Genomic DNA, 25,223 nt, shown 5'->3' on the forward strand with positions numbered 1-25,223 from the left:
ATCATTTGTATAAAATGTTGGTGAAAGTAAATCAATATATCGTAAATTAATATATCGTATAAGGAAGATTCAACCAAAATTGAAATCGATTTTTTATCATTTTCAAACATAAGAAAAATTTATTTTAAATAGAAAAATTTGGCATTTATTATGAAGATAAATTGGAAGATATTTCGAATAGATTGTGTTAAGCTAACAAGAGCCCGGTAATTGTGTTTTTCATTTTCACTCCAGCAGATACGGTACTAATACTGCATATACATATATAAGTTTGGCTAGCTAATCACTAATTGTAATATTTGTTTAAACCCAATTGCCAAATTGTGCGAATTGTAGATCAACCATAAATTTTAATAGATGCAAGGTGATAGAGTTTAAAAATTTTTATTTTACATAGATCTCTCTGTTCTAAAAAATGTCTTAAGTCCTATAGACATTTGCAGTTATCAAGGACTATTAGAATAGTATCAAGAAACTTGAACGAAAGAATATTTGCAAGATTTTGTGAAAAATACTGCTGAGCTGTAACTTGCCCGTACTACTGACAACTTGCCGATGAGTTAACAAACTTCCATTCGAACACATTTGAAAATTTGAGTACATTTTATTTCGGAAATCATGTACATCACATAAAAAGAAAGATTAGGAAATCAAATTTTGGTGTTACACAAGTTTATAATCGTCTAGTTAAAAAGTTCACTTTTTTTAAAATAAATTCCAAAGAATAGAATTGTCTGGTAAATAATATAATAACATCTATATTGTTTTTGATTTTCTTTATAACAAACAGCCTATTCGCCAGATTCTGCCACTTAAATTGAATTCAGTCATTTCATTTTGCTATATTATCTTCTAAGTGAATACAATACAAGGACCATTTTCTACCGAAAGACTTAACTTATATAAGAAATCGACACTCTATAAAAGGACCTAATTAAGAAATCGATATCATAAAACATGACAATATCTTCCAAAGGGAAATGAATTCGTATCACAGAAAACAAAAATTTTATCCTAGGATATAATACAAATTTCGTGGACACAGTATGTAGGCATAATTTATAACTACTATACGTTTGTTTTGAAATTTTTTCGATAAATATATTTTAGTACAATTTATTTGATGTTTCAAATTGCATTCAATACGGCGTCATAAATTATTTAAATATCGTAATAAAAATGTAGTACTTATACATATATATTATATACAAGTATAAATTTCAAAAACTGTTGTGTATAAATATATATTTTCAATTTACGCACATTTTATAATACATACATAATATTTATATAATAAATATGTGTATTTTATTTAGAACGTAAATACAAGAAAATTATATTTAAACTGAAATTCGAGACGAATTAAAATTTTTCCATACATAAATACGCCCATATGTAAGCATTATGTATACATATTGCAATAACATTATAATATTTGAATACACAGAAATGTTTATATAAATACGATAAGAATAATAGCTAATAATGCATGTACATATTACTACGATATAATCATAAATGTATATATGTATGTATACATATTATATGAATCATCATATATAGCATAATAAAATAAATAAATTACTGATTATATTATTATTATTTCATTTTAATATTTGATTCAAAATATAAATTCTTTAAAATTAAAATATTATTAAAATTTTGATGAATAAATGTATAAAATAATTTATTTAAATTAAAAATTATTGAACTGTTAATACGGTTATTGATTAGTTTTTATATATACATATACATATACTAATAATAATTACTTCAATATATTACGGTATTAAATATAAATTTATTATAATATATTTATATTTTCATTTAAATGATTCCAAAATTAATTTTTAACATTACTTGTATGGTAATTATTCTTGACATTACAAAAAATCTTGAATATCTTTCAAGATAAGTTAGCCGTGTAAATATTATATCATACTATAGAAAATAACTGTGACAGACAGATAAAGAGTTATTCCATGTAAATAATACAAGCTCCATTTAGAATAAATAATAAAAAATGTTTAAAAAAAAACACTCAACATAATATTATAAAATTCTTTAATTAGAGAAACGTTTACAATGAGGGTCACCGAAGAGATACAATTCGTAAACTTTTTATTTCTAGTATCAAAAAGAAATAAGGAATTTTCAAATGAAATCATTGAAAAAACCAAGTTCCTTTGTAGCAGTAACAAGTTTGGTTGAAAAAGACAGACACATATTGTATATCCAAAAAAAATAATAATCAATTTCTTTTTTTAGCACTTTCCCAAAAAATTTGCTTATTAGTTTCACTACGTCCGTCTGTGGACATGTTTACGAAGCTTTTACACCCTTTAAGATGGAAAGCTTAATAATATTATCGCAGAATTATTCCCTCATTCCAGATCCTTTTCTTAAGATACATTTCCAACGAATTAATAAATTTTTATTCACTAATTTGTTACATGTTTATATAACATAAGTTATGCAGTTCATTTATATAAGTGATGATAAAACAATTGGATTAATTACTTAAATAATTATTGAAACAATTAAGGTTGATTCCAAGTTTTGAAAAAAGAAGCTTACACGAATAGTATTAGGAAATCCATAAATATAGGTAAAATTTCAGAGCAACAGAAATTTAAAATTTTTTATGAAATAATTTTTCGAAAGGAAAAGAAATTAAAAAATTATGCTTGATATACTTTTCTGAAGAGCACTATTGCAAAATAACTTCATATCTACTGAAAACGAAAAAATATAGCTAAATATTCTTTCTGATTATTAATTATACGTAGGTATTTTCACCGATAACTATACGTAGGTATATTTCGCTGGCAAAACTGTGATACCACGTAAGTGCAAATATTTCAAAAAGTACTTTACCAATTTTCTGTTTATTTTACCAATTTTTTGTATATTATACATTCATTTCGTACATATATATATATTAAATGTTACAATTAATAGTAATTATAGTTTTACCCGATTATTCAATTATCAGGAACGTATTTGATTGAATGTTGTTAAAAAAGAAAACAATTTTAATTTAATTTTTAAAAAATGATTGAAAATTTAAAATCAAATATTACACGTCTTGTATAACATAAACATTTTTGTATAACATAAAACATACTATTTACGAGTATATTATGTACACGAGTGTATTGAAATCAAACAGTGCCGTATTTTACAAATTATTTATAAATTCTTTTGTAATTTTGAACAGTAAAATAAACTTATAACAGTAGAATGCAAATAGAAAAAATAAAAAATAAAAATAATTTTCGGATTCCTCATTTTCAGTTAGTTAGGATAACGGTGGTGTGGTATAACGAGGAGTAGATAAAAAATTAACGAAATAAATTTAATTGTGAAAAATTAAAAATTGTTGAGCGCAATTACAATTTTGAACATATTCTTGCCCTTTAGCAATGTTAGGATTTCTCAAACTCACATAAAATTTTCAAATGGTTTTTATAATTGGTTTTAAGATTAAGTAATGCGCATTAATTTATATACAAAAATTTGATTTACACTGTTTCCATTTTGACGGTTTAGTTGAAGCGATTAAAATTGATGTTGAATAATATAACACTGTCTTATTTCGTCACATTACAGCAAATACAAGTGATAACATAAGATTGATGATCTCCTTGTAAAAAAAATGAAATTAATATCTCTTGCTTAATCTTTTTCATCACTTACTTTTACGCACAATATGTAAACAGCAGAGGGAACACCAGAGTCAATCAAATCAAAACATTTAAATTCCATTGAAAAGCACAATTCCGTTTAATGAATTAATAAAATTATTGATTGTTTATTTAATAATTGATTATTTTTGGTATAAGAATAAACCCATTGAATTTTCAAACTTAATATGCAAAGCGTGCATACCTTAACAACATTACAACAAAAATATCTTTGTAATTAAGGAACTGGTTTGGAAAAGAAATCATTCAACTTATATATAACGTACGTAATATGAGAATTTTATTTAAATATTTCAAATCTTTTCAATTAAAACTTAAATTAAATCCTATATGTTGAGAAATGCGATTTTGTTATAGGGATTAACAAGCATATATTGGAAAATCTTTTTAGTCAATGTTTAAATAACTTTTATTGTGGAGTTCCAAAATAATTTTTTAGATATTCTAAAACTTATTAGTAATTTCAGCTTTCAATATGAATTTTAATCGAAATACATTGAGAGTCGAAGGTATTATTTTCTTGCATTTTATTAGTCTTCGCAACTGAGCCAAAATATAACTTGAAAATAACTCATTTAAGGCCGTTATTAATCTATACATGCAAATTTAAAAATTCTATAGTGCAAATTTTTAATAAATAAAACAATAAAAATTGATTCTTTTAATAATATAATTAAATACAGTATTCACATTATTAACTTACAATAGAGATTTAATTTCAAAATTATTTTTTAATTTTTATTCTTTCTTCTTTCCATAGTAAAACTAAATTTAAACTTTTAAAATAATTTTTTTTTCTTCTAATTTAATTTATTTTGTATCTAAAATACTAATATAATTTTTAATGTAGATATTATTTGACTTTCATAAAAAATGATTTGCTTAGTACTATGTATATTTAAGGTTTTATTTTTATTAATTCATATTTACATTATTTACCTTTTTTCATTAATAAAAAAGGATATATGATTTTGCTGTAGAAAAAGTTCTTTATAATTTGAAGAGAAAATAATATGAAGATATTCAATAACATAAAAATTATTTTTAATTACTAAAAAAGTTTTAAATTGATTCATTTAAAATAAAAAAAAAAGCTTGAGTAATTTCCATATTGAAGAAAAAAAAATAATAGAAATTTTTTTTTTAATTATACATATTATGAAAAATTAATTAAAATTAAAAATTTTAAATAAAACATGCTAAGCTCAGGTAATTATTTAAATAAAAAATAATTTCGAAACTAAATTATCACTTTTATATTATAAATTTGATATTTTACTTTCTTTTGTTGCAATACTTATAACGAAAATTAAAGACGAATATGCATTGACCTACAAAGTTCGAAAAGCGTAAGTGAATAATGCACAATTCAATTAAAATTAACATAAGAAAAGTCAAAATTATTGATTTGAGAAAAGTAATTTAATGCTATTAAATTAAATTTCTTCGCATCTGCTTATTTACTATTATTGAGCAACAAATACTTTTCAAAATTCATATACACCTAAAATAAACGAAGAACAAATAAAATTCCATTGTATATTAATATTAAAACATATTTTTAAATTATAAATATATTATATAAATACATAAACTTTCATAAATTTAATTTTATAATTTAAATATCTTCAAAATTCAATTTATATATATATATATTTATATATATATATATATATATATATATATATATATATATTTATATATATATATACACAAATTGATGTAAATAATAATTAATAGATTGAAATCATAATTAATAAATTATTTTTCTTTAAAACCTAATGTACTGTCTTTAAGAATTTTTCAGGAACAGCAATATAATTATGTAAATAAAAATATAAACAAAGCTAATATTTTTACAGTTTTATTTTGTTTAATATAATTTTACTCTTATCCTACTTCGCAAAAATGTAAAGAAAGTAAATAAAATATAAGAAAATTGGTACATTTTGCAAAATGAAAATGATAAAAAAATAGAAACAATTTGTCATTCATTAAATTAATTGATATCGTCATTAATTCCTTTCTCTATATTTCTTTAGTTATAAGAAACATAGAAATTAAATAATTTTAAAATTAATTTCGAAATAAGATTTATTGAACTAAGTATGTATATGTAACTGTCGTCAGACTTCTAAAAACTTATTGCATTTTGGAAACTTCAAATTTGGTATTTAATATTTCTTCATCGGAATCTAAAACTGGTAAGGTTGGTTCTTGAATAGCAGATGGAATATTTTCTTCTACCCATCTAAGATCATCTTCTTCTGTTGTTGTAGTTTTTGGTGGTGGTGTTTTTGGTGTATTGACATTTGCTCCGCGCATTTTTACCCCATATGCATCCGAAACAAATTGTTCTTCTTCTAAAAGTAATTTAAAAGATCAATTAAATTCAAATTCATTGAAATCAATATGTTTTTATCTAACAAAATATACTAAGTGCATTTTGGTATATATTCTTCTCTATTAATTTAAAAGAATTTTAACGAATTTTCAAAAAATTGTTACAGAAGATTACACTTAAAATATTATTAAATAAATATTGCATATGAAATATAACATTACATTTAAAGGATAGAAATAGAATAAAATTATATGAAAAAAAATGAATAAAATGCAGTTCTACATATTACAGAGCAACACAATTTCAATTACACATTATCTAACTAAATCTAAGGTAAACATAAGATTAAAAAAATCTAGTTAACTAATTTGTTAAAATTCATATTAAATTACATATTCGAAAAATTTTGGATTTTTTAAGTTTAAAAAATTTTAAAAAAATTAATTATAATTAATAAATTATGGTTTTTTCTTGCAGAATATAAGTTTTCAAAAAACATTTCTAGAATAAGTTTTCGCGACTTAAAACTTAAGTTATTTTATGGCGTTACATAGTATTTATCCGGTAAGTTTCTATTACCTTCGTCTTCGTCTTCTGGGTTATCTAATAGTGGTGTAAAAGCATATCTTTGATTATTATTTGTTGGCCTCCACAATATCATAATCACTAATAGAAGAACTGAGAACAAAACATGCCAGAATGCTATATCAACCCAAATATCACGCCAATACTAAAAATAAAAATAATTAGTAAATTTAGAATATTTAAACTTATAATAATAATTATAATGCATAGGCTAAATAATGTTTAATTCATACCGGTGAACAATTTTCCAATTTATGAGCTTTTATTGAATACAACATAAAAACTACTGATGCTAGTACAGAAAATATTAATGTATTTGTGAAATGTCGATATAAAGAAAGTTTTACAGTATTCCTGAAATTATAATAGTCAACAATTTAACTACTATTTATTTTTGTAATGATTCTATTGAATATACCTTCTTAACCTAAGTGTTCTTGTTGTTTGAACTAAGGACGTGAATATCCACCAACAGATCCCTGAATCCAAAACAGCTAGCGGTATACTTGCAACAAGCAACTCATGCCTTTGATTATTTTTTGTCCTCATAACTCTCAAATAACTTTCCACGCATGCTAAAATGAAATACAACGCCCCTGTTCCCACAACACGATGTAACATTGGTCCCAACCTGGGTCTGGCGAGATAATCGAAAAATATCATCAGATCAGTCTCAGCAAAAATTTGAATCTTAATTACTTTTGTAATAGATTTCATAGGCAAAATATTTCCACTACTATTAAAAACTTACTTGACTATACCGAAACCTAATGACATTATGATTACTAGCATTCTAGCTAGTGTTCTTTTAGCACAAGACACAATTTCTGCAGCAAGCTCTGCTCCTTGTACTGATATCCCTGTAGAGTTTACACTTTGATATTCTGCGTAAAAGACTGCTTTTTCTAACATTCCGAGTAATATAACTCCACCAATCCAAAATTGTATTCTTAAAAGATCTCTCCATTGGGCGAAAGACACAATTAGCCATGTAATACCAAGAATCACATAAACCAAGCACATTATACCGTAAAATGGTAATAGAGGCCACTCTACTGCAGACAAATAACCATGCGGTCCACGAATTTCTATATGTACTGGTGTTTGAAATTCACCTCCTGACTCGATATATAACACAAAATCGTAAATTCCGTCATTCAAAACTGTATAAACAGGTTTATCAATTTTCTGTAAAAAATGTACAATTTAATTTGATAAAAAATTCCGAAAAATTATAAAGGTACATCGCCAATTTGTATTGTAGGCTTCTTTTTTTCATTTCCAGCACTAGGTTTTTCTTCTGGCAAAAGCGAATCTAAGATTATATGCTGTCCTTCTACACATTTTACTTTCATTTTGTTCGATGTTATTGTTTCATTCCCACTAAAAACGATTGACTGAGGCGCTTGGTATTCCATCTAAAACAACGATAATTGTATTTCAAAACTTTTAATTATAAAAGTTAAAACAATACATTTGATTCATCTTCCCAACATCTACGTTTAGACAAAGTCCAATATATTTCAAGAAAATCACTATTCTTTTCACAGGTAACTACAAATTTATTTAAGGTTATTAGTAAGATTTACAATGAATCATACAAAATTTTACTTACTTTGTACAAATATTTGTGAACCAGCAAATAAGGTCTTTTCAGCTTTAGCAGTATTTGCTTTCTAGAAAAAAAATAAGATATAATAAAACAATTGAATACATTTAAAGTGAATTTTTTTCAAGATATCTTTAAAAACACTGAGATAACAATTGGAAAACGTAAAATTCGTTTTATCTGTTTTTATTTTTCACTCTGAAGTTAGATAAAAGTTCTACTTTTCGGTTAAAGTAAATTAATAATTTTATATAATCTTACTTTACTTAAGACAGAATCAGTTTTTCCTTGTTCTGATTTTCCACAAATAAATGGTAAAAAAAATACTGATACCACAATTATCACATATTTAAGTTTCGGCATTTTCACACATCTATTGCAAACTTTTTTCACGATTTGTTTAGAAAGAAAACTGCCAAAGTGTCCTTTAAACTGACATTAATGAAGTCTAATAGTTCAAAAAATTTGTGTTGTCGTTGTTTATCTTATATTCTATTAGTCTACATTTAAGGCATATGGATATTTCGACTATAAGTTGTTTAACTTATACAACATTAGGTTTGTCTAGTACCCTAAAATTTCTTAAAATTTTATAAAACTTGGAAAAATTTTATAAAGTTTTAAAACATGATCGTGTATCGTTCTGTTTACTCGCGAAAAGAGAAGAAAATGTGTAACTATCATGTATTTGTACAATGTAATTTTCAAGGAAATAATGCAAAAATCTAATGAAAAAAATTAGTAATCTTATTAGAAAAATGAAATATTCATTAAAACAACAAAAAATTTTCAAAAAAGAATTTTGATTTGAAAATGAATAAAAAATGAGATGAAAAAGAGAGATAATCAATTGGGCTGTTAGTATGCGGTCTGTGATTTGGTAGCGTTTACACCTCAAACAAAATTTGACATTAAGTGCTTTCAAGTTTAGTAAAATAATATTAAAATATTTGAAAATCTTAAACTTGTCAAAATATATGTTCCTCTTAGTTATTACTGCAGGTTATTATATGCAGCTTGCAGCCGACTTCAAGGGGATTTTGATGGCATATAAACGCTAGTTGACTTGGCATTTTCAAGTTAAGTCAGATTATTAACTTGACTTGAATATTGACTACATAATGCATATACGTGGATTAAAAGTCTGAAAATGACAAGTTAATATATAATGCTTGTCAACTAATATCACACTTAAGTCGATTTCAAGTAACATTATTTCAATCTGTACAGCGTATACGCAGATTGAAATTTCAAGTTAAGTACTCGCTCCATCATATAAACGTCATATAAACATTAGAAGCTTTCATTTAAAAAAAAAAATTTTTAATCCACAACAAATCTTTTTTCAAGTCTTTTTAATTAAAAATAAAACAAAATAAACAAAATGAATTCACAAATTGTATTTTCTAAATTTCACATTTTTATAACACAAAATCAAAATTTTCAATTCAATTATAATAATTTTGCTCAAAATAAACAAATAGTGATAGGTCGTTTTGCATTTTAAATATATGCATATTATGTTGATTTGACGTCTTTCAAAGTGCCGCCACAAATTGCTTAATTTATCTGGCAATGCTTTAAATAAAACGTCGCGGTGTGTTTTCTTTTTTACAATCGTTTGGAATTTGTTTCTTGAATCATTTTTTAAAAATAATTTATGAAATTAACTAAAAGCTTTTTGAAATATGTCTACAATACCAGAAATAGATGAAGCTGAAGAAGATGCATTACTTCAAAGTGATGAAGACGAAGTGGGAACTGAGGAGGATATTCAGGAAGATATGGATGAAGATGACTTGAGCGACGACGAAGAAAAAGATCTCAGAGAATATTTGAAATTATTAGCAGAAATATCTAGTAATACCTTAAATTACGATACATACATAAAATTGACACAAACCGCACATAAACTTGGTGATTTGGAAAAAATTCGTGAATCGTATAATCTCTTTGCAAATGTCTTTCCTCTCGCTTCTGATATATGGTTGAAATTCATTTCTGTTGAACGTAATATAAGTACTTCAGAAAGTGAAATCAATAATGTGGTAAACCTTTTTAAAAAAGCATTGAATGATTATTTTTCTACCAGCGTCGCTCTGGATTATGCAAAATTTCTTTCAAAAGTTTCTGACGAAAAAAAAGTTCTTGAAATATGGTCGGAACTTCTGGGAACTTATTCATTAGATTGTTACTTTGGTAAAAATTTCTTTTCGTTATATAGAAAATATATTGAACAATCTTCTTTGAGTAATGAAGACAAGTTAATGAAAGTTGCACAAAGCTATATGAGAGAACTTCAAATTCCTTTATATGAAATGGAAAATAGTTACATTGATTTTAAAGTGCTTTATGAAAAAAACAAAGAGAAATTAGAAATAGTAGTTGATTGGGATAGAATAGATAAAAATTATAAAAGGGCGAAGGAAGATCTTCAGAAAATGTTACCGTATGAAGAACGTTTGAAAAATCTCGACCAAAAATTCTACCAAGAAAAAGCTGTCGCGTATTTAGATTATATAAAAATGGCCGATGAAGAATTAGAAGAAAACATCATTCAAGTTTTATACGAAAGAATGGTTACCGATTGCTGTTTAAATGAAAATTGCTGGCTTGAATATATTGATTTTATTTTAAAGCGGGACGAAGATGGAAAGCCTGAAGAGCTTGAAGATTTTCCAGTATTTCAACAAACAGCTCTTGATATAAATGTTAGAGCTCTTCGTAATTGTACTTGGAGTCCTAAATTGTATATAAAAAAATTGTATATTTTGGAAGAAATTCAACAACCTAAACAGGAAGTTCAAAAAGCATTTGAGAAAGCATTGGAAGCAGGTTTTGATTCACCTGAACCATATGTTTCGCTATGGCTTGAATATTTATCTTATATAAGGAGAAATACGGACTATGAAAGTGAAAGTGATATTGAAATATTAAGAAAAAATTTTGATCTTTCTTGGAGCGCTTTAGGTAAACAATGGGGGGTTTTAGCAGATTGTAATTGCGAAATCTTACAATTTTGGGGTAGATTGGAATATGGACCTTTTCGAAATCCTGAGAAAGGTAAAGAACTATGGGATACAGTTATGGCAAGTTCGGACAATTCCTCAAAATCAGCTTTATGGATTGAATATATTCACATGGAAATGCGAGTCAACCCAGAATCTGCAAGAAAATTGTTTAAGAAATCTCTCTCTTTTGATCTTGACAATCCTTACTCCATTGTCTCTGCTTGGATAAGATTCGAAAGATGTAATGGATCTCAAGTTAATCTTGATTATTGTCAAAAATATTGTGAAAATTTTTTGAAAGATCTCGATAGTAAATACAAAATGAAGAGTCACAAAGGAAAGCAAAATGTGTCTGAAAAAAAAGGTATAAAAAGGAAATCCTTTGCCATAAATGAGGCTCCAGTTAAAAAGGCCAAAACTGATGAAGAAATACCAAAAAAAGGAACTGAGTTGTTCTTAAAACCTTCAACGCCTAATCCAAGTTTTAAATCGAAAGACGTTAAAGAACACGAAGATGATGATATTGATTTCACAAAAGACCATTTAAGGATATTTTTAAGCAATTTAGATTACAATCTTACTGAAGAGCAGATAAAAAGTGGTTTACCCGAATTAAAAATCGTTAATATAGATTTAATAAAAGCTGCTAATGGTAGAAGCAGAGGATTTTGTTACCTAGAATTATCTTCAGAAGAAGAGGTAAAAAAAGCTTTATCTTTAGACAGAAAAATGCTTGAAGGTAGACCTATGTATATCTCCAGCGTACTAAGAGATAAAGAAAAACGACAGAAATTCAAATATTCAGGAGGAATAGAACCTAGAAAAGTATTTGTTAAAGGACTTCCATATGATATAACACAGGAAGAATTGCGAGAACTTTTTGAACCTTTTGGTAAAATAAGTGATATTCGAATTGTTTATCACAAAAGTGGAAAACCAAAAGGTATTGCTTATATTGAATATGAAAACGAAAATTCAGCTTCTTTAGCAACACTTAAATTAGATAATTATGAATTAAAAGAACATAAAATAAATGTTGCTATATCAGCTCCCCCACCTAAACAATCTGAAAAATCACAACCATTTAACATTAATAAAATGTTAGGAATTGGTAGCGCAAAATCATCTAATATCAAAAAGCCTAGAATGAGTTTTCTAATTCCAGCTTCTGTTCAAAGGAACATATCTGGCAAAAGTGCCAGCAACTCAACTAACTCAAATGGAAGCGCACCACTAAAAACCAACGAGGATTTCAGAAAATTTTTGAACAAATAGACACTAAGAATTTTATTTAAAGTTGGAAATAAATATAATTTTGACATAAATTACTAGTTCAAAGTTATTTCTCTGACTAACAAATCTTCAAACTAACAAATTAAAACCTACCTCCCTACTAAAATTAGAGAATCAAAAATAAAGTTGGGTCAAACCAATGGTTTGTATTGTAGCCATTTTCCCTTCAACAAGTGAAAATTCTGCTTTTAAATACAGTCTATGCATACCTACCACACTATTAAAATTCTTTTCATTCATATACGAAACTATTTCTAGGATTGCATATGACTTATGCAGTCTTTGAATAAAAGCAAAAATAAATTTAAGAAGGATTAACATAATGATCGATTTTAAGAGTTAATTGCGTGAGTTAAGAAATAATTATTTTTTTAATGTCATGGAATTTAGCGTTAGCTCTTTGCGTTTAGAAATTTGAAAAAGCTTGCGATTTCAGAAATATAAGGCCCGAAAAATTCAAATTTTACAAATTTCAAGGGGGGATAACTTGAGAGGAGGTGGAGATGGAAAAAAAACTTCCAACGAAATGAACTATTTGTTAGTGTTGCTGCTAAAATTTCAGGTTCCCAAAACTTGGGGTCTAGAACAAAAACGACATCAAAAAATTGGAAAAACGGTTTTAGATAACGGTAAATTTGAACGGAAATTTTGTTTTTTTAAAGTTTAGCTATAGTATGCCTTGGAGTCAGTGGAGAAGCAAGCCACTGCCTTTATTTGTTTGTAAAATTTGAAAAACGCTTATGGTTTGCGTTTAAACACTGCAACAAATAGTTAAAAAATGGCGTTTTTAGGGTTGTGGGAGGGTATAACTTGTAGAAGGAGAGAGGTAAACCAAAAAGAACTTTTTTTCAAATTTTTTTAGGGAAAAGTGCTAAACAATAAAACTTAACACAAATACGTAATTATGAATGTACATACATCCATTTAAATCAATTTTCAAAAAAGTAAGTAGGTTGATGTACTATATATGTATGTATGTCCACGCGTATGGCTATATGTATGCACATATCTATGGTTTCAAACAATGACTGCTTAAGTCTGAAATTGGCATTTCGAATAAAAGCGATTCAAAAGTTTAATCAAATTGGAAAAAAAAATTGAAGAAATAATAAAAAACTAATTATGCTAGTTTAGTAATAATATGAAGAAAATCTAATTTTTAATATAAAAGCAAGTAGGCTCAATATAATTTAAACGAAATAAATATTCAAAATTTTTTGTGATATTACTTTGGTCATATTTCTCATGTCATAATTTGAAAAAAATATGTATATTTTTTGTTGGTTATACTATTTGTAGTGTATAGTCCACATTTCAATTTGATTTGAAGTTTATAAACATAAATTTTAGCGTAAAATTTTTCCTACTAAGAAATTTAGGATTTTGAAACACAATACATATTAAAATATAAAATATAATACGGAAAACAAACATTTATATTAAAATCGTAATTATAATAATGTTAACTTAATGAATTAATGCCGTTTCGGAATGCTGACTTGTTATAGCAGTAGCAGTTGAGTGAATGAACACTGAATAGAAGAAAACGTGAACAAGCTTAATGTTTATGACTATAAATGTCAATCATATTAATTATCAAATGAAAATAATTTAAATGACAGTGGTGAATTCAAACGAAATAAATAAATAATAGTAATGAATATATAAATATTCACCAAAACTTCAAACAAAAATCATAATGCTTTATTATTATTGCTGAAATTAAATGTCTAGTAAAAATTTTGACATAACAAAAATATCTCATGGTACATATGATGTACTTCTGTGCTGTCAAGTGTTACTTATCAGCTGCGGTAAAAATAAAAATATTTACATATAATTTAGTTTTCTCTTTATTTTTTTTTAATTCTCATATCGATAAGCAAATTTTATTGTAACAAAATATGTTTAAGAAGGTAAAAATTTCACAATATTTGAGTTTTAAGTTAAAAATTATGTTTTCCAACATTTTCTAAGGTTATCGATTTATCTTTTAAAGTGAGGCAAGTACTTTTTCGCTCCGTTTCCACAACAAGAAAAAATTTCAAAATATATGAGCCAGATTATTTAGATGTGAATTATTTCTCATTTCGTCATAGAATTTAAATATTTATATATCTGCATTTTCAGTCTTTGAAATCCAAATATCCGCAGTACGAATGTTTAAACTTTCAAGTAAAAGGATATGATTACCCAATCCTTGAAAGTTATCAAAAATTTTTACATAATGTGGCAGAATATTTAGAAATGGATGTTTCAGAAAGGTAATAGAATTGCAGTTTGCATGCTGAATATTAAAATTATATCGTGCCTATTTCTAGCTATGCTTCACCACCACAGAAATCTTTGGTACAAAGATTTAAACCATCATCATCTGTTGTTGAGGCAGAATACAGTTTAACAACGTATGAACGAAATATTCAAATATCCGATATGGATGCTCCAACCTATCCTTTATTTTTACGAATAGCTCAAGCTGCTCTACCTGAAGGCGTAACGTTAAATGTGTTTGAATATGATGAGGAATTCGAAGAGAAGCGTTATGTTCCTGATAGAGATTTACTAGAATTAAAGGCTCAACTAGAAAATTTGCAAGGTACACGAGATTCTACAAAAAAAAAATAATGTGTAGAAATTTTTAATAAGGTAGTTAAAAAAAATAATTGTTAAAAAGCTTAATAGAATAAGATAGATAGAAACCTACATATTCTATGTATAACAAGTTTAAATTTTCAAACAATATGTACAACTTACATGTACATATGTATATATTTCAGACTTTTCTACACGTGGTTTTTATTTTTTGAAGTTAATCTTTGAAAAACTAATTAATTTAGATAAAATAAATAAAAAACTGTGTTTTAATATTGGTATAAATAATATTGTAATAAGCTTCTAACAATGGTAATTTTTAATGTAAAATAAAATTAAATAAATTTGTACAAAAGAATCATATAATAAATAATCAAATAAATTATTCTAAACTATACCAAAATGAACCACTTTAATAGTGGACCCATTATTGTTATTATTATTGTCATTAACACTATTAGGATTATCATTATTGTTATCGCTACTATTGTAATTTAAGATATTTGAGTTGGCGCTGATATTCGTGCTGGCATCTGTATTATTATTAGCAATTCTATTAATTAAAATATGGTTCTCGTTAAAGCTAGAATGAAGATCCCCACTTTCAGTCAAATTGTTGCGATCTGTTTGAGTAACACTTTCATTAGCTAAAATATTGAATTCAATGAAATAGTACAATATTATTTTAACAAAATGTTACCTAAAACAGGATTAAAGTCTTTCAAATATTCCTCCCTAGGGTTACATAACGGTAAGCTTTCAGCTAACTCTTTTTCTGGATCCATGACATATGAATTGCCTTTAGAACTAGGAGAACTAAATATAAAACCATTACGTTTCATTGGTATAGGCTTTTCTTTGCGCGGCAGATCCTAAAACAAAATTTTTCTTAAAGATGTTCAAATTTTTAAAAATAATCTTACGGGAACTACAGCTACTTGAACGGTATCTGAGAATTTTACTTTATTTTTTTCGATGAAAGGATCCCTTTTGATATCTACTCTGCTATTATTAGTAATTAAAGCATGACTTAATCCAACCGAACTACTTGTGGAATTAGCTGAAAGAATTGACGATGCTTTCTTATTTTTTTGGGTTAACTCATTGCTGTTGTTAACAATTGACTGGTTTATTGCACTTGGAAATTCTAATGGTGTAGATGAAGGAATATGGCCCAAAACTAATGGATACTGATAATACTTTTGTGTGTAAGAGCATGAGTCAACGCCTACACTTGATTCATTAAATAAACTTGGTATTCCGATTGATTTATTTAAGGTAAATTTCGATGGTGAAGTTGAAAGTGTTTGTTGAGTTTCACTGACGTTGTTAATATTAAGATCACAAATTGAGAGACGATCTGGTGACATTGACTTCCGATGATGAAATAATTTTTCAACTACGTTATTGTTGCAGTTGTTATTACTATGAGTAGTAGATGCTCTTGGAATGAAATGATGAGTTGCATTTATTGCTGATGACTGAAAATTTAGTGGTGGTGGCATTTTTGGCAAAGAAAGTGGAATTCCGATAGTTTGTTCAGGTAAACGATACTTTGTTGAGGAATTTATATACAAATCGGACGCCTTTTTGCGATTCTTGTTCGGAACTAGGTCTTGCAACTGATAATTACTACTTTTTAAACTTCTATTTGTAGCAATCGACATTGAAGAAGAAACATCTACTTCATCTTTAGAATTCGATTTACTATAACACTTGGAGGGTGATTCTTTTGGTTTTTTTAACAATCTAAAACATCCGTTTGAAACATTTGGGCTATCAGGAATTTCTACTTGTTTCGGTTTATTAATTTTTACACTTGCGGCTTTATTAACAGTGGATTTATATGATTTTAATGGAGGCACATAACTTTTAACATTTTGTATTACGAAATCCATTTCATTCAAATTTTTGTGATATCTTTTAACTTTTAATTGCTGTTGTATATGATTATGACCAAATAAAGTATCTTTACACGTATTTTCAAATGAATTGTGTTCAGTGTACTTATGTGCATCAGTAATTTCCCTCCCAGAACTCAAACTTCTTCGACGGTAAGGATCCTTTGGTGCCGATGAGAATATTAAACTGTCTAAATATTCTGCACATGATGGAATGGAACTAGTTGTTGTTGTATCGTCATCATCACTATTATGTTTTTCGGAATCCTCACTTGTCTTCGAGCTTTTTGAATCTTTTTCTGTTTGATTTACTATTTGTTCAGCTTGGTGATATGCTTCATGTGTTATACTTATTAAATTTGGATCAGATTTGGTGCAATTGAAAAGATCCATAAACAAATCATAGTCCAATACTACACGGGCAATTTCCAAACTTTCATTAAAGAGTTTATTTCTAAAAGCAATATAAAAATAAGTTTAAAAAATAAAAATTATTAAAAATAAATTACCGTAAAAGAAAAAAGAAAAATCGACGCCTCAAATCAATTACTTGATCCCCATATTCATCTTTCACATCATTACTTAATTGATCCGTAAAACTGCGCAGTGCTTTTTTCAACATATCATTTCGACTACGTTTAACATCCTCACGCGTTACAACAAAGTTACAAATTTTATTTAAAGCAAGCATACACATAGCACTGTTCGACTCCCAATTAGAACATAAAAGTAAATTGACTGCTCTATCCAATTGATTATAAATTAAATATTTGCTTATTAAAGCATCAGCTGACAATCCGCTGTCTGATTTAAAAGTATTACCATAAAATCTTAAACAAGCAATTGGCCCATATTCAAAAATTAATAATAAAAAGAAATCTGATTGACCTGAATAATTAATATTATTAATTTTGCGATCAACTTTGAAACTAAAACTTGCACTAATTAATTTAGGTTTTTCCATAAAATAAACGGATATATCTAATATATTTGACGATATTATGTCTTCACTCATTAATTGAGTCGAAATTGGATTTAATGCATAATCAAAAAGTTGCAATTTTGCTTCATCATTTCCAATTAATATAACCGTTGAATCTGAATGCCATGAACTATGTTTGGGAGCCTAAAATAATATTATATTTTATTATTTACATTAATGCGAAGAAGAGGTACAAAGAGGTTTATTTATATTTACAATTTCAGTTTTTGGTAAAAATTTTGTTTTTTGTCTTGTTATATCATATATGCATACACAATGATCAACAGTACCCAAAAATAAACGTTCTTGATCAGGGCTGAATCGATGACTTGAAATTTGCGAGCCAATTGGTATAGCATGTGATGATGTTTTTTGTAAACGACCTTTTACAATTCCATAAATGCAAATATCTGCACTTATTTCACCTTTACGAGAAATTTTCTGTTCAACTGTTATGATTTTATTTTCATCCGTTCTTAAAAATTGCGTACACAATGGTTCATTTTCTGTCCAACAAAATCCAATTGCTTCAAGTCTATCTCTGAAAATATGAAGATATTAAGATGTATTATGTATATAATATATTTATATAAGTTAGTTTTAGGTACAACGTACAAAAATTAAGATTTAAATGTAGGATATTTTGCAATATTTTAATAATAAAATATTTTAATAATAATAAAAGTTTTAAAGTAAGTTTGTGTTGAATTATATTTTCCATATACCAAATAAATCAGTTAAAATTATTTGAAATGTGACAAATATTTATAAGGCTTCTTTTATTATTGAATTGAAAAAGCATCAATATTCACTAATTCATGTCAATATTAAAATTATCTTCCACATTATTATCTTGAACATAACAATTAAAATTAAAGTTTCCATCTTAAGTCTTTTATTTTCAAATATTTTCTTAAAATGTTAGTGATCGTACAAAAACTTACTCTCTCAATTTAAAAACATGCATATTTGCTCTATCTTGATCTTGATATGTAGGTTTCCATGGAAATAATTCATTTTGTGATGATTTTGTCCAAACAATAATTAAGTCAAAGCTTCTATTAACAACCAAATTCCTTGACAATTTCTTATCGGGAGATCCAGGTATTAGAACATGATAAATTTTTGGATCCATATTTGATATTTTTTCTGGACTTGAACGTTTCATTGTTGGTTTTTGTAAATGTACGACAGTAACTTGGTTTGTATTATATGCCAATAAAATATTTTGCCTTGAAAAAATTGCTACAAATAAAATTCAAATAGTATATTAAAAAATCAAATCCCTATTTTCAACAAAAGAAAAATATATCGAATATTTATTACATATATATGAATGCATGTATGTAAATAAAAATAATTATATTCGAATGTTACATAGATGCACATATATCTGTTTACATTTTTTGTTAATATCTAATTTACCGTCAGTGATTTCATCTGATGCCAATTTCCCTATAAAAAATTTATCAAATGCAATACGTAGAATATCTCCCGTCAAATTATTTACACAAATATGTATAATCATACCATTATCTAATAACATTTGTACGACACAACCATTTTTCCACTCTGTTTTAATTACTCTATGATTTTTAATTAATTCTTCAAATTTCTTAATATTATCTTTCAGTCTTATTGTTTTATCATTAGTTAATATAACAATACCATCACGTTGTTCTATATATTCTTTTTTCCCCAATGCAATTAAATCTTTTCCATCAAAGTCCCGTTTTATATTAGTATAATATCTAGTTGCACCCAAATCAAAATCTTTGATGCGAATTTTATCATCCCGACACGTCCAAAAATGGCATTCACTTAATAATGTTAACATATTTTATAATCTTAAATTTAATACAAAAACTTTTGGGAAAATTACAAATTTATTTTTAATTACTAAAAACCTATACTATTTATAAGTTACAAAAAAACAATATACATTATGTATGTATGTATAACGCCAAGTATAATTAATTTTCTACATCCGATTGATGTACACACATATATACATAGATATACGTATATCTGGTGGATTCTTCTAAATTTTATCCCTTAATTTTTATTTTATAATTAATAATTTATAATGGACAATATTCATTTTGTACATTAAAATAAATTGCACAAAACACTTATAGGAAACAAAAACATTGAAAATAAAAAATAAAAAAAAATAATTAATTATGATATTTAATCGAAAACATTCGTGATTGTACTATGACACGATATCACAATAATAACAAAATTATTTAGAGTAAAAAAAAAATAAAAAAATATGACATGCATAGTAAAATTAATAACATCAAAAGTCAGGTGAAAAATACCTTTGATAGTTTGTATATTACTCACAACTTTTTAAAGCGCATGGTTCATGCATAAGATAAAAAAAAAATTTTGTTATTGGAGTTAAATTTGGAGTGGAATAAAAATGAGTTAGTTTCAGTGTTGTTAATTTCAACTTATTTTTCAGTAGTATTTTGCCTCAAAAAAAGTAGTATGGAGAGCTTTAGCGTAGTAATTTGCGGTTATTATTATCACCAAATAAAAAGTAAGGCATCTGACTAAATGGACGCGTAGCAGGAAGCACTTGTGCAAAAATTGTTTTATACCTGTACATTTTAAATCAGGTTACCTAAATCAGCTACGCGCCTAAGCAACGTATTGATATTTTCGACTTTGGCAACGGTAATTAAATTTTTTTTCGGTTTTTTTTTTTTCCGATTGTCAAATTGAACTGTTTGCTGTCGATTTACATAATATTATGCAAAGCGCGAGCTCAAAAATTAACAATATAAACTTTTTTTGGAAAATAATTTTGAAATAAATGCATATAAATTAATAATAAAATATTGTTAAAAAATAAAAAACTAATTTTTTTTTGTTGTTTAAATGGTTTTTGTAAAAAATACGAATGAACTTTTCATAAACAAAAACAAATAATCACATTTTCTAGTATAAAGGCAAAGAAGTAGTAAAAATGGCTTTGCAGTAGAACAGTAGTATGGAATGCCAAAATGTAGTAAAATACCGCAATTGTAGTAAAATTAACAACAATGGTTAATTTACAAGAAGAATGGAAATAATATTAATACAATACCTTGTAATCAGAGTTGCCAAATAACAATTGAAAAGCTACTTGAAAAAAAATCAAAGTTAACCGATCAAATTTGAGTGGATATGTTAATCAACATGTTTTCAAATTTTTGACGGTCCAATTCAGCATAAGTTAAAATATTTTTAATTACAATATGATAAAAAATTTTCAATAAACATTTTTTTTAAATGAAATTTTGAATTTTGAAAGTTGAAAAGATTTTAAATATTATCTGATAACTCTGAAATTTATAATGTTTGAACGCAAACTAATAAAAACTAAAAGTTCCCGTGTTTTTGCGCGATAGCATCAAAAATAAATAAAGTATTTAAATATCCCACTCTTGATATGGCAACCTAAGGGTTTGGCATTATAATATATTATACACATTTTGTTTTTTCTACTCATATATCATATTAAGGAATATGAAAACACTAGATTAGCTTATTTTTATATACCCCAGGTGCAATAAAAATTGTAATTTTTATAATTTCATTTTCCTATTAAATTTTCTATTAATTTTTATTAATATCAAATAAATGGGTAATATTTGAGGAATATAAAAAAGTAATTTTATTTATTAATATACTTGATATTATTATTAAAGTATGTTTGGGTATTTTTGATAAAGTAGTTCTTAAGGTAGACTGCAAGTCTTTAAATGTAGAGCTTTTAAAGACTTCCAGTTTTAGCATTAAGAACATCGTTTTCAAAAACACTCTATATGTAAAATTGCATAAAACTAACACAAAAATATAAATGCATATAATATTAAGGGGATTAGAAATATTATTATATTTTGTGACGTTACAGCCTTTAATGAGACAAGAAACTTTTATTCTACCATTTATTTGGCCAAAATGTCCTTAAATGACGGTAAATAAATTTATTATTTTTTGAAAGCCTATATGTTATCCCAAATGTTATAGATATACTAATAAAGTTATCAAGATCAACCAAAGATCAAATTAAAGGCTGCAATGTCATCTTTCATGCTTCTGTAAGACATAACAATTATCGCTGTTAGACATTTTCTTACCTTACGGTAGCAAGACCTTTTTTGATTTAAAATGTAATCGGCTTTTTAAATAAAATACATTTAATTTTCTTTTTTTTTCTATGAATTAATTATAACAATATTATTTTTTTATTTTTTTATTTTTTTATTTTTTTACTTTTTTTTATTTAATATGTTTTTTCACACAGAATATGTATAGCTATTAAAGACATTTTTATTATTGTGGATTTTTTTACATATATGTATGTATGTTTTATGTATAATATTATGATATAAATAAATTTTTACAATAATTGAAAATTAATAAAATTAATGATTTTATTAATTATACAAAAAAAAATATTTATTGTATGTAAGTATAATGTAATTTATATTTTAAATTAATTAAACATTATTAAAAATTAGTTTTAAATTACTCTTTTTTCTATAAATTTATAATTAATATTGAATTTAATTTTTTTACAGTGTGAATTTAAACTACAAATACAGATGAAAATTACATTTTTTGTTTTATTATAATAATTATTTATAATTGATTTTGTATAAGCAAAATAAGTTGCATTTGAAAAAAAAAAATAAAAAAATAATTTAATTTTATACATCGGGCGCGTGTACTTAAATTCTAAATATCAGTCTTTTTGTGTGTGTTTTTTTTTTTTTACTTTTCAATTCCTTTTTTTAAAAGTGAAAAATAAAAAAAAAAAAACTAAAAATTAAAACTATTTTTGAAATATTTTTGTTTTATATTACATAATAAAATTTATTAAAATAGCTGAAACTGGTTAAAAGAAATTTCAAATTTAATAAAGTAGTTTTGAATCAAATTGTTAATAATTTAAATGACAAACCCAAGTGACATTAATAGAGAGAATTAAATATGGTGAATTCAAGGCATAATAATTGTTTTGTATAAATTTTCATTCTATTCAGCTTCAACTGTATTATTATTTGACATTGAATTATGACGTTTGAATTGTAAAATAATTTTTTAAGGTGCATTTAAATTAAGAAAAAGTGTTAATAATATTATTATTATTATTTTTAAATTTTTGGTAATAAAAGCGTTGTAGAATAATATTTGACTAATAGAAATAATAACTTTATATCTAAAAGAAATTTTATTTTTAATTTTGTTTAAAATACTTAACAATTACACAAAATTTACTTACAAATTATTTAGTATTTTCTATATCAAATTTTAGTATTTTCATCCTTACTTAGCGCACTTCTATTTAATATAGTATATAAATTTCAATTTAACTTTTCATTTGATTTAAATCAAAATTTAGCAATCGTATAATATTAATAATTAATAGACAAATTAAAATTTTGAACAGTTTCAATGTTCTTTAGAACAAACAATTTTTTTTTTTTGCATTAATTAATAGCGACACTTTATATTTAGTTTTCCAATTTAGTTTAATATTTTTATAAATACTTTAAATATTTAAAAAAGTTTACTGAAACGTCATATACATATGTAAATAATAAAATTTATTTTCTATACAAAAGCTTACAATTTTTCTTTTATGTAACAAGATTTTAGAATTCTTAGTATATAATTTTAAGTGAATGTTTAAGTGATAAATCTTCAAACATGATAACTTGATGAATTATACAAAATGAATTAGAAAAGAAACTTTTGCTAAATATTCTAAATGTACTATTAATACCTAAATATGTAGGACGTCCAAGCTAAGATTATTTTGCGAAGTATTTCGGAGTATCAAAATTTACAAAAAGAATGCTTAATGTTTTTTATATTCCGAAGTATTCCGATTCTTTTTTTTCTTGAAATTTAAACGTTAAAAACTCTGCAATAATATGCAAACTAAAATTGTTAGCAAATTCTTCTTAAATAAACAATTTCCAAAATTATTTGCGATTTTTATACAAATTTGGACATTATTTTTAAACTCGGAGCTCGATGGCCTGGTAAATATAGCTCTATGGTATTAATACAATAATATTTTGATTGGCCGTCACTAGCATTTAATTAATGTTTTTTTTTTTTTAAATATGGCTATCTTATCTTCATAGATAATGTTTAGTTAAATAGAAATTTTATAATGCCTTCGTATAATTGTGGCCATTATTTTGCGTTCAGTCTTCAATAATATAATTTATTTATTTTTTAACTACAGAAAATTAATTGTAATTCATATAATAATAATTAAAATAGTATTACAGTTAATGTAAATTCAATCAAAAATTACCATATTTTAATTAATTCTTTGTGTAAATAGTTTCAATTGATTTTTAAGAACAATCACGTACATATGTGTGATTTTCGAGACAATTTAAAATTTCAAATGTTGTTGTCTTCTAATTAAAAATTTCATTTTATTAAAATTTGTTATTAATATTTTAATTTTTAGCATTTTTAACTTTTATACAAACATTCATTCAAAATTTTTAATTATTTTAATTGTATGTATGTAGTCTGATTTATTAATTTTTTTATAGTAGCCTATATTAAATTGAGTTGTTCACATTCTGATCTAACTCTCTATTCATGTTCAAAATCTACTTAATTAAAAGAAAAATAAAAATCTGTTCTGTATTTAGTTAACTTGCATTATTTTATATTAATTGTTTAATACTTTCGAAACCTAAAAACTTATATATGAATGTATATGTTATAAAAATACATTTAAGAATTTTAATATAATTTTTGGTTGTATTTAGTTGTTGTATTCCAATGATATTTTTTTTGCGACCATGAGTTAAATGAAAAATTTAGTGTTGCGCCTATATTACGATATTCAGTATAACAGAATATATTTAAGACATTACCTGAATTCTATTTAACATTATCGTACAACATTGAATTTTTAATTTGGCGCAATGTTTGCGAATATGTTCAACAAATGGTAAATTAAGTGAAAATTCGTTCGAAATAAATATTTTTAAAATAAATATTATTTACTATTTTTTAATGGAATAATTTAAATACAAGATATGATATACGAAGGCAGTTCACATGACAAATTTATTTATTAAAATATACTGTTCTTACACTGGGATGAAAATTTTGCAGTAAAAATTTTTAAATTATTTTTAAATCATAATTAATTTAATATAAAT

The 25,223-nt window shown here is 25.2% G+C and overlaps 4 protein-coding genes across 5 annotated transcripts; 2 read left to right on the plus strand and 2 right to left on the minus strand.

The window, feature by feature from the left end:
- Positions 1 to 5,514: 5,514 nt before the first annotated feature.
- Positions 5,515 to 8,638, minus strand: LOC129615376 (transmembrane protein 87A). The gene is made up of 9 exons (XM_055530541.1): positions 8,507 to 8,638; positions 8,252 to 8,312; positions 8,111 to 8,190; positions 7,881 to 8,054; positions 7,388 to 7,824; positions 7,055 to 7,273; positions 6,870 to 6,990; positions 6,631 to 6,781; positions 5,515 to 6,070 (listed from the first exon to the last, which is right to left on the minus strand). The coding sequence occupies exons 1-9, from the start codon at positions 8,606 to 8,608 to the stop codon at positions 5,850 to 5,852; spliced, it is 1,566 nt and encodes a 521-aa protein (XP_055386516.1). The 5' UTR covers positions 8,609 to 8,638; the 3' UTR covers positions 5,515 to 5,849.
- A 1,214-nt stretch (positions 8,639 to 9,852) lies between these two features.
- On the plus strand, positions 9,853 to 12,575 carry LOC129615118 (squamous cell carcinoma antigen recognized by T-cells 3). The gene has a single exon (XM_055530193.1). The coding sequence runs from the start codon at positions 9,934 to 9,936 to the stop codon at positions 12,529 to 12,531; it is 2,598 nt and encodes an 865-aa protein (XP_055386168.1). The 5' UTR covers positions 9,853 to 9,933; the 3' UTR covers positions 12,532 to 12,575.
- Positions 12,576 to 14,308: 1,733 nt separating this feature from the next.
- LOC129615058 (39S ribosomal protein L48, mitochondrial) lies at positions 14,309 to 15,310 on the plus strand. The gene is made up of 4 exons (XM_055530110.1): positions 14,309 to 14,465; positions 14,527 to 14,622; positions 14,680 to 14,813; positions 14,871 to 15,310. The coding sequence occupies exons 1-4, from the start codon at positions 14,454 to 14,456 to the stop codon at positions 15,172 to 15,174; spliced, it is 546 nt and encodes a 181-aa protein (XP_055386085.1). The 5' UTR covers positions 14,309 to 14,453; the 3' UTR covers positions 15,175 to 15,310.
- A 190-nt stretch (positions 15,311 to 15,500) lies between these two features.
- LOC129615057 (WD repeat-containing and planar cell polarity effector protein fritz) lies at positions 15,501 to 20,166 on the minus strand. 2 transcript variants are annotated; one of them, XM_055530108.1, is made up of 7 exons: positions 19,450 to 20,166; positions 18,969 to 19,269; positions 18,241 to 18,565; positions 17,552 to 18,168; positions 16,065 to 17,496; positions 15,842 to 16,013; positions 15,501 to 15,764 (listed from the first exon to the last, which is right to left on the minus strand). In XM_055530108.1, the coding sequence occupies exons 1-7, from the start codon at positions 19,859 to 19,861 to the stop codon at positions 15,529 to 15,531; spliced, it is 3,495 nt and encodes a 1,164-aa protein (XP_055386083.1). In that variant the 5' UTR covers positions 19,862 to 20,166; the 3' UTR covers positions 15,501 to 15,528. The 2 variants fall into 2 exon arrangements, with proteins under 2 accessions (XP_055386083.1, XP_055386082.1); XM_055530107.1 differs by having other exon boundaries at positions 15,501 to 15,788.
- Positions 20,167 to 25,223: the final 5,057 nt, after the last annotated feature.

This window comes from Condylostylus longicornis, unplaced genomic scaffold (genome assembly GCF_029603195.1).
Source record: "Condylostylus longicornis isolate FDR11 unplaced genomic scaffold, ASM2960319v2 ptg000135l, whole genome shotgun sequence".
In the NCBI taxonomy this organism is placed as follows: domain Eukaryota; kingdom Metazoa; phylum Arthropoda; class Insecta; order Diptera; family Dolichopodidae; genus Condylostylus; species Condylostylus longicornis.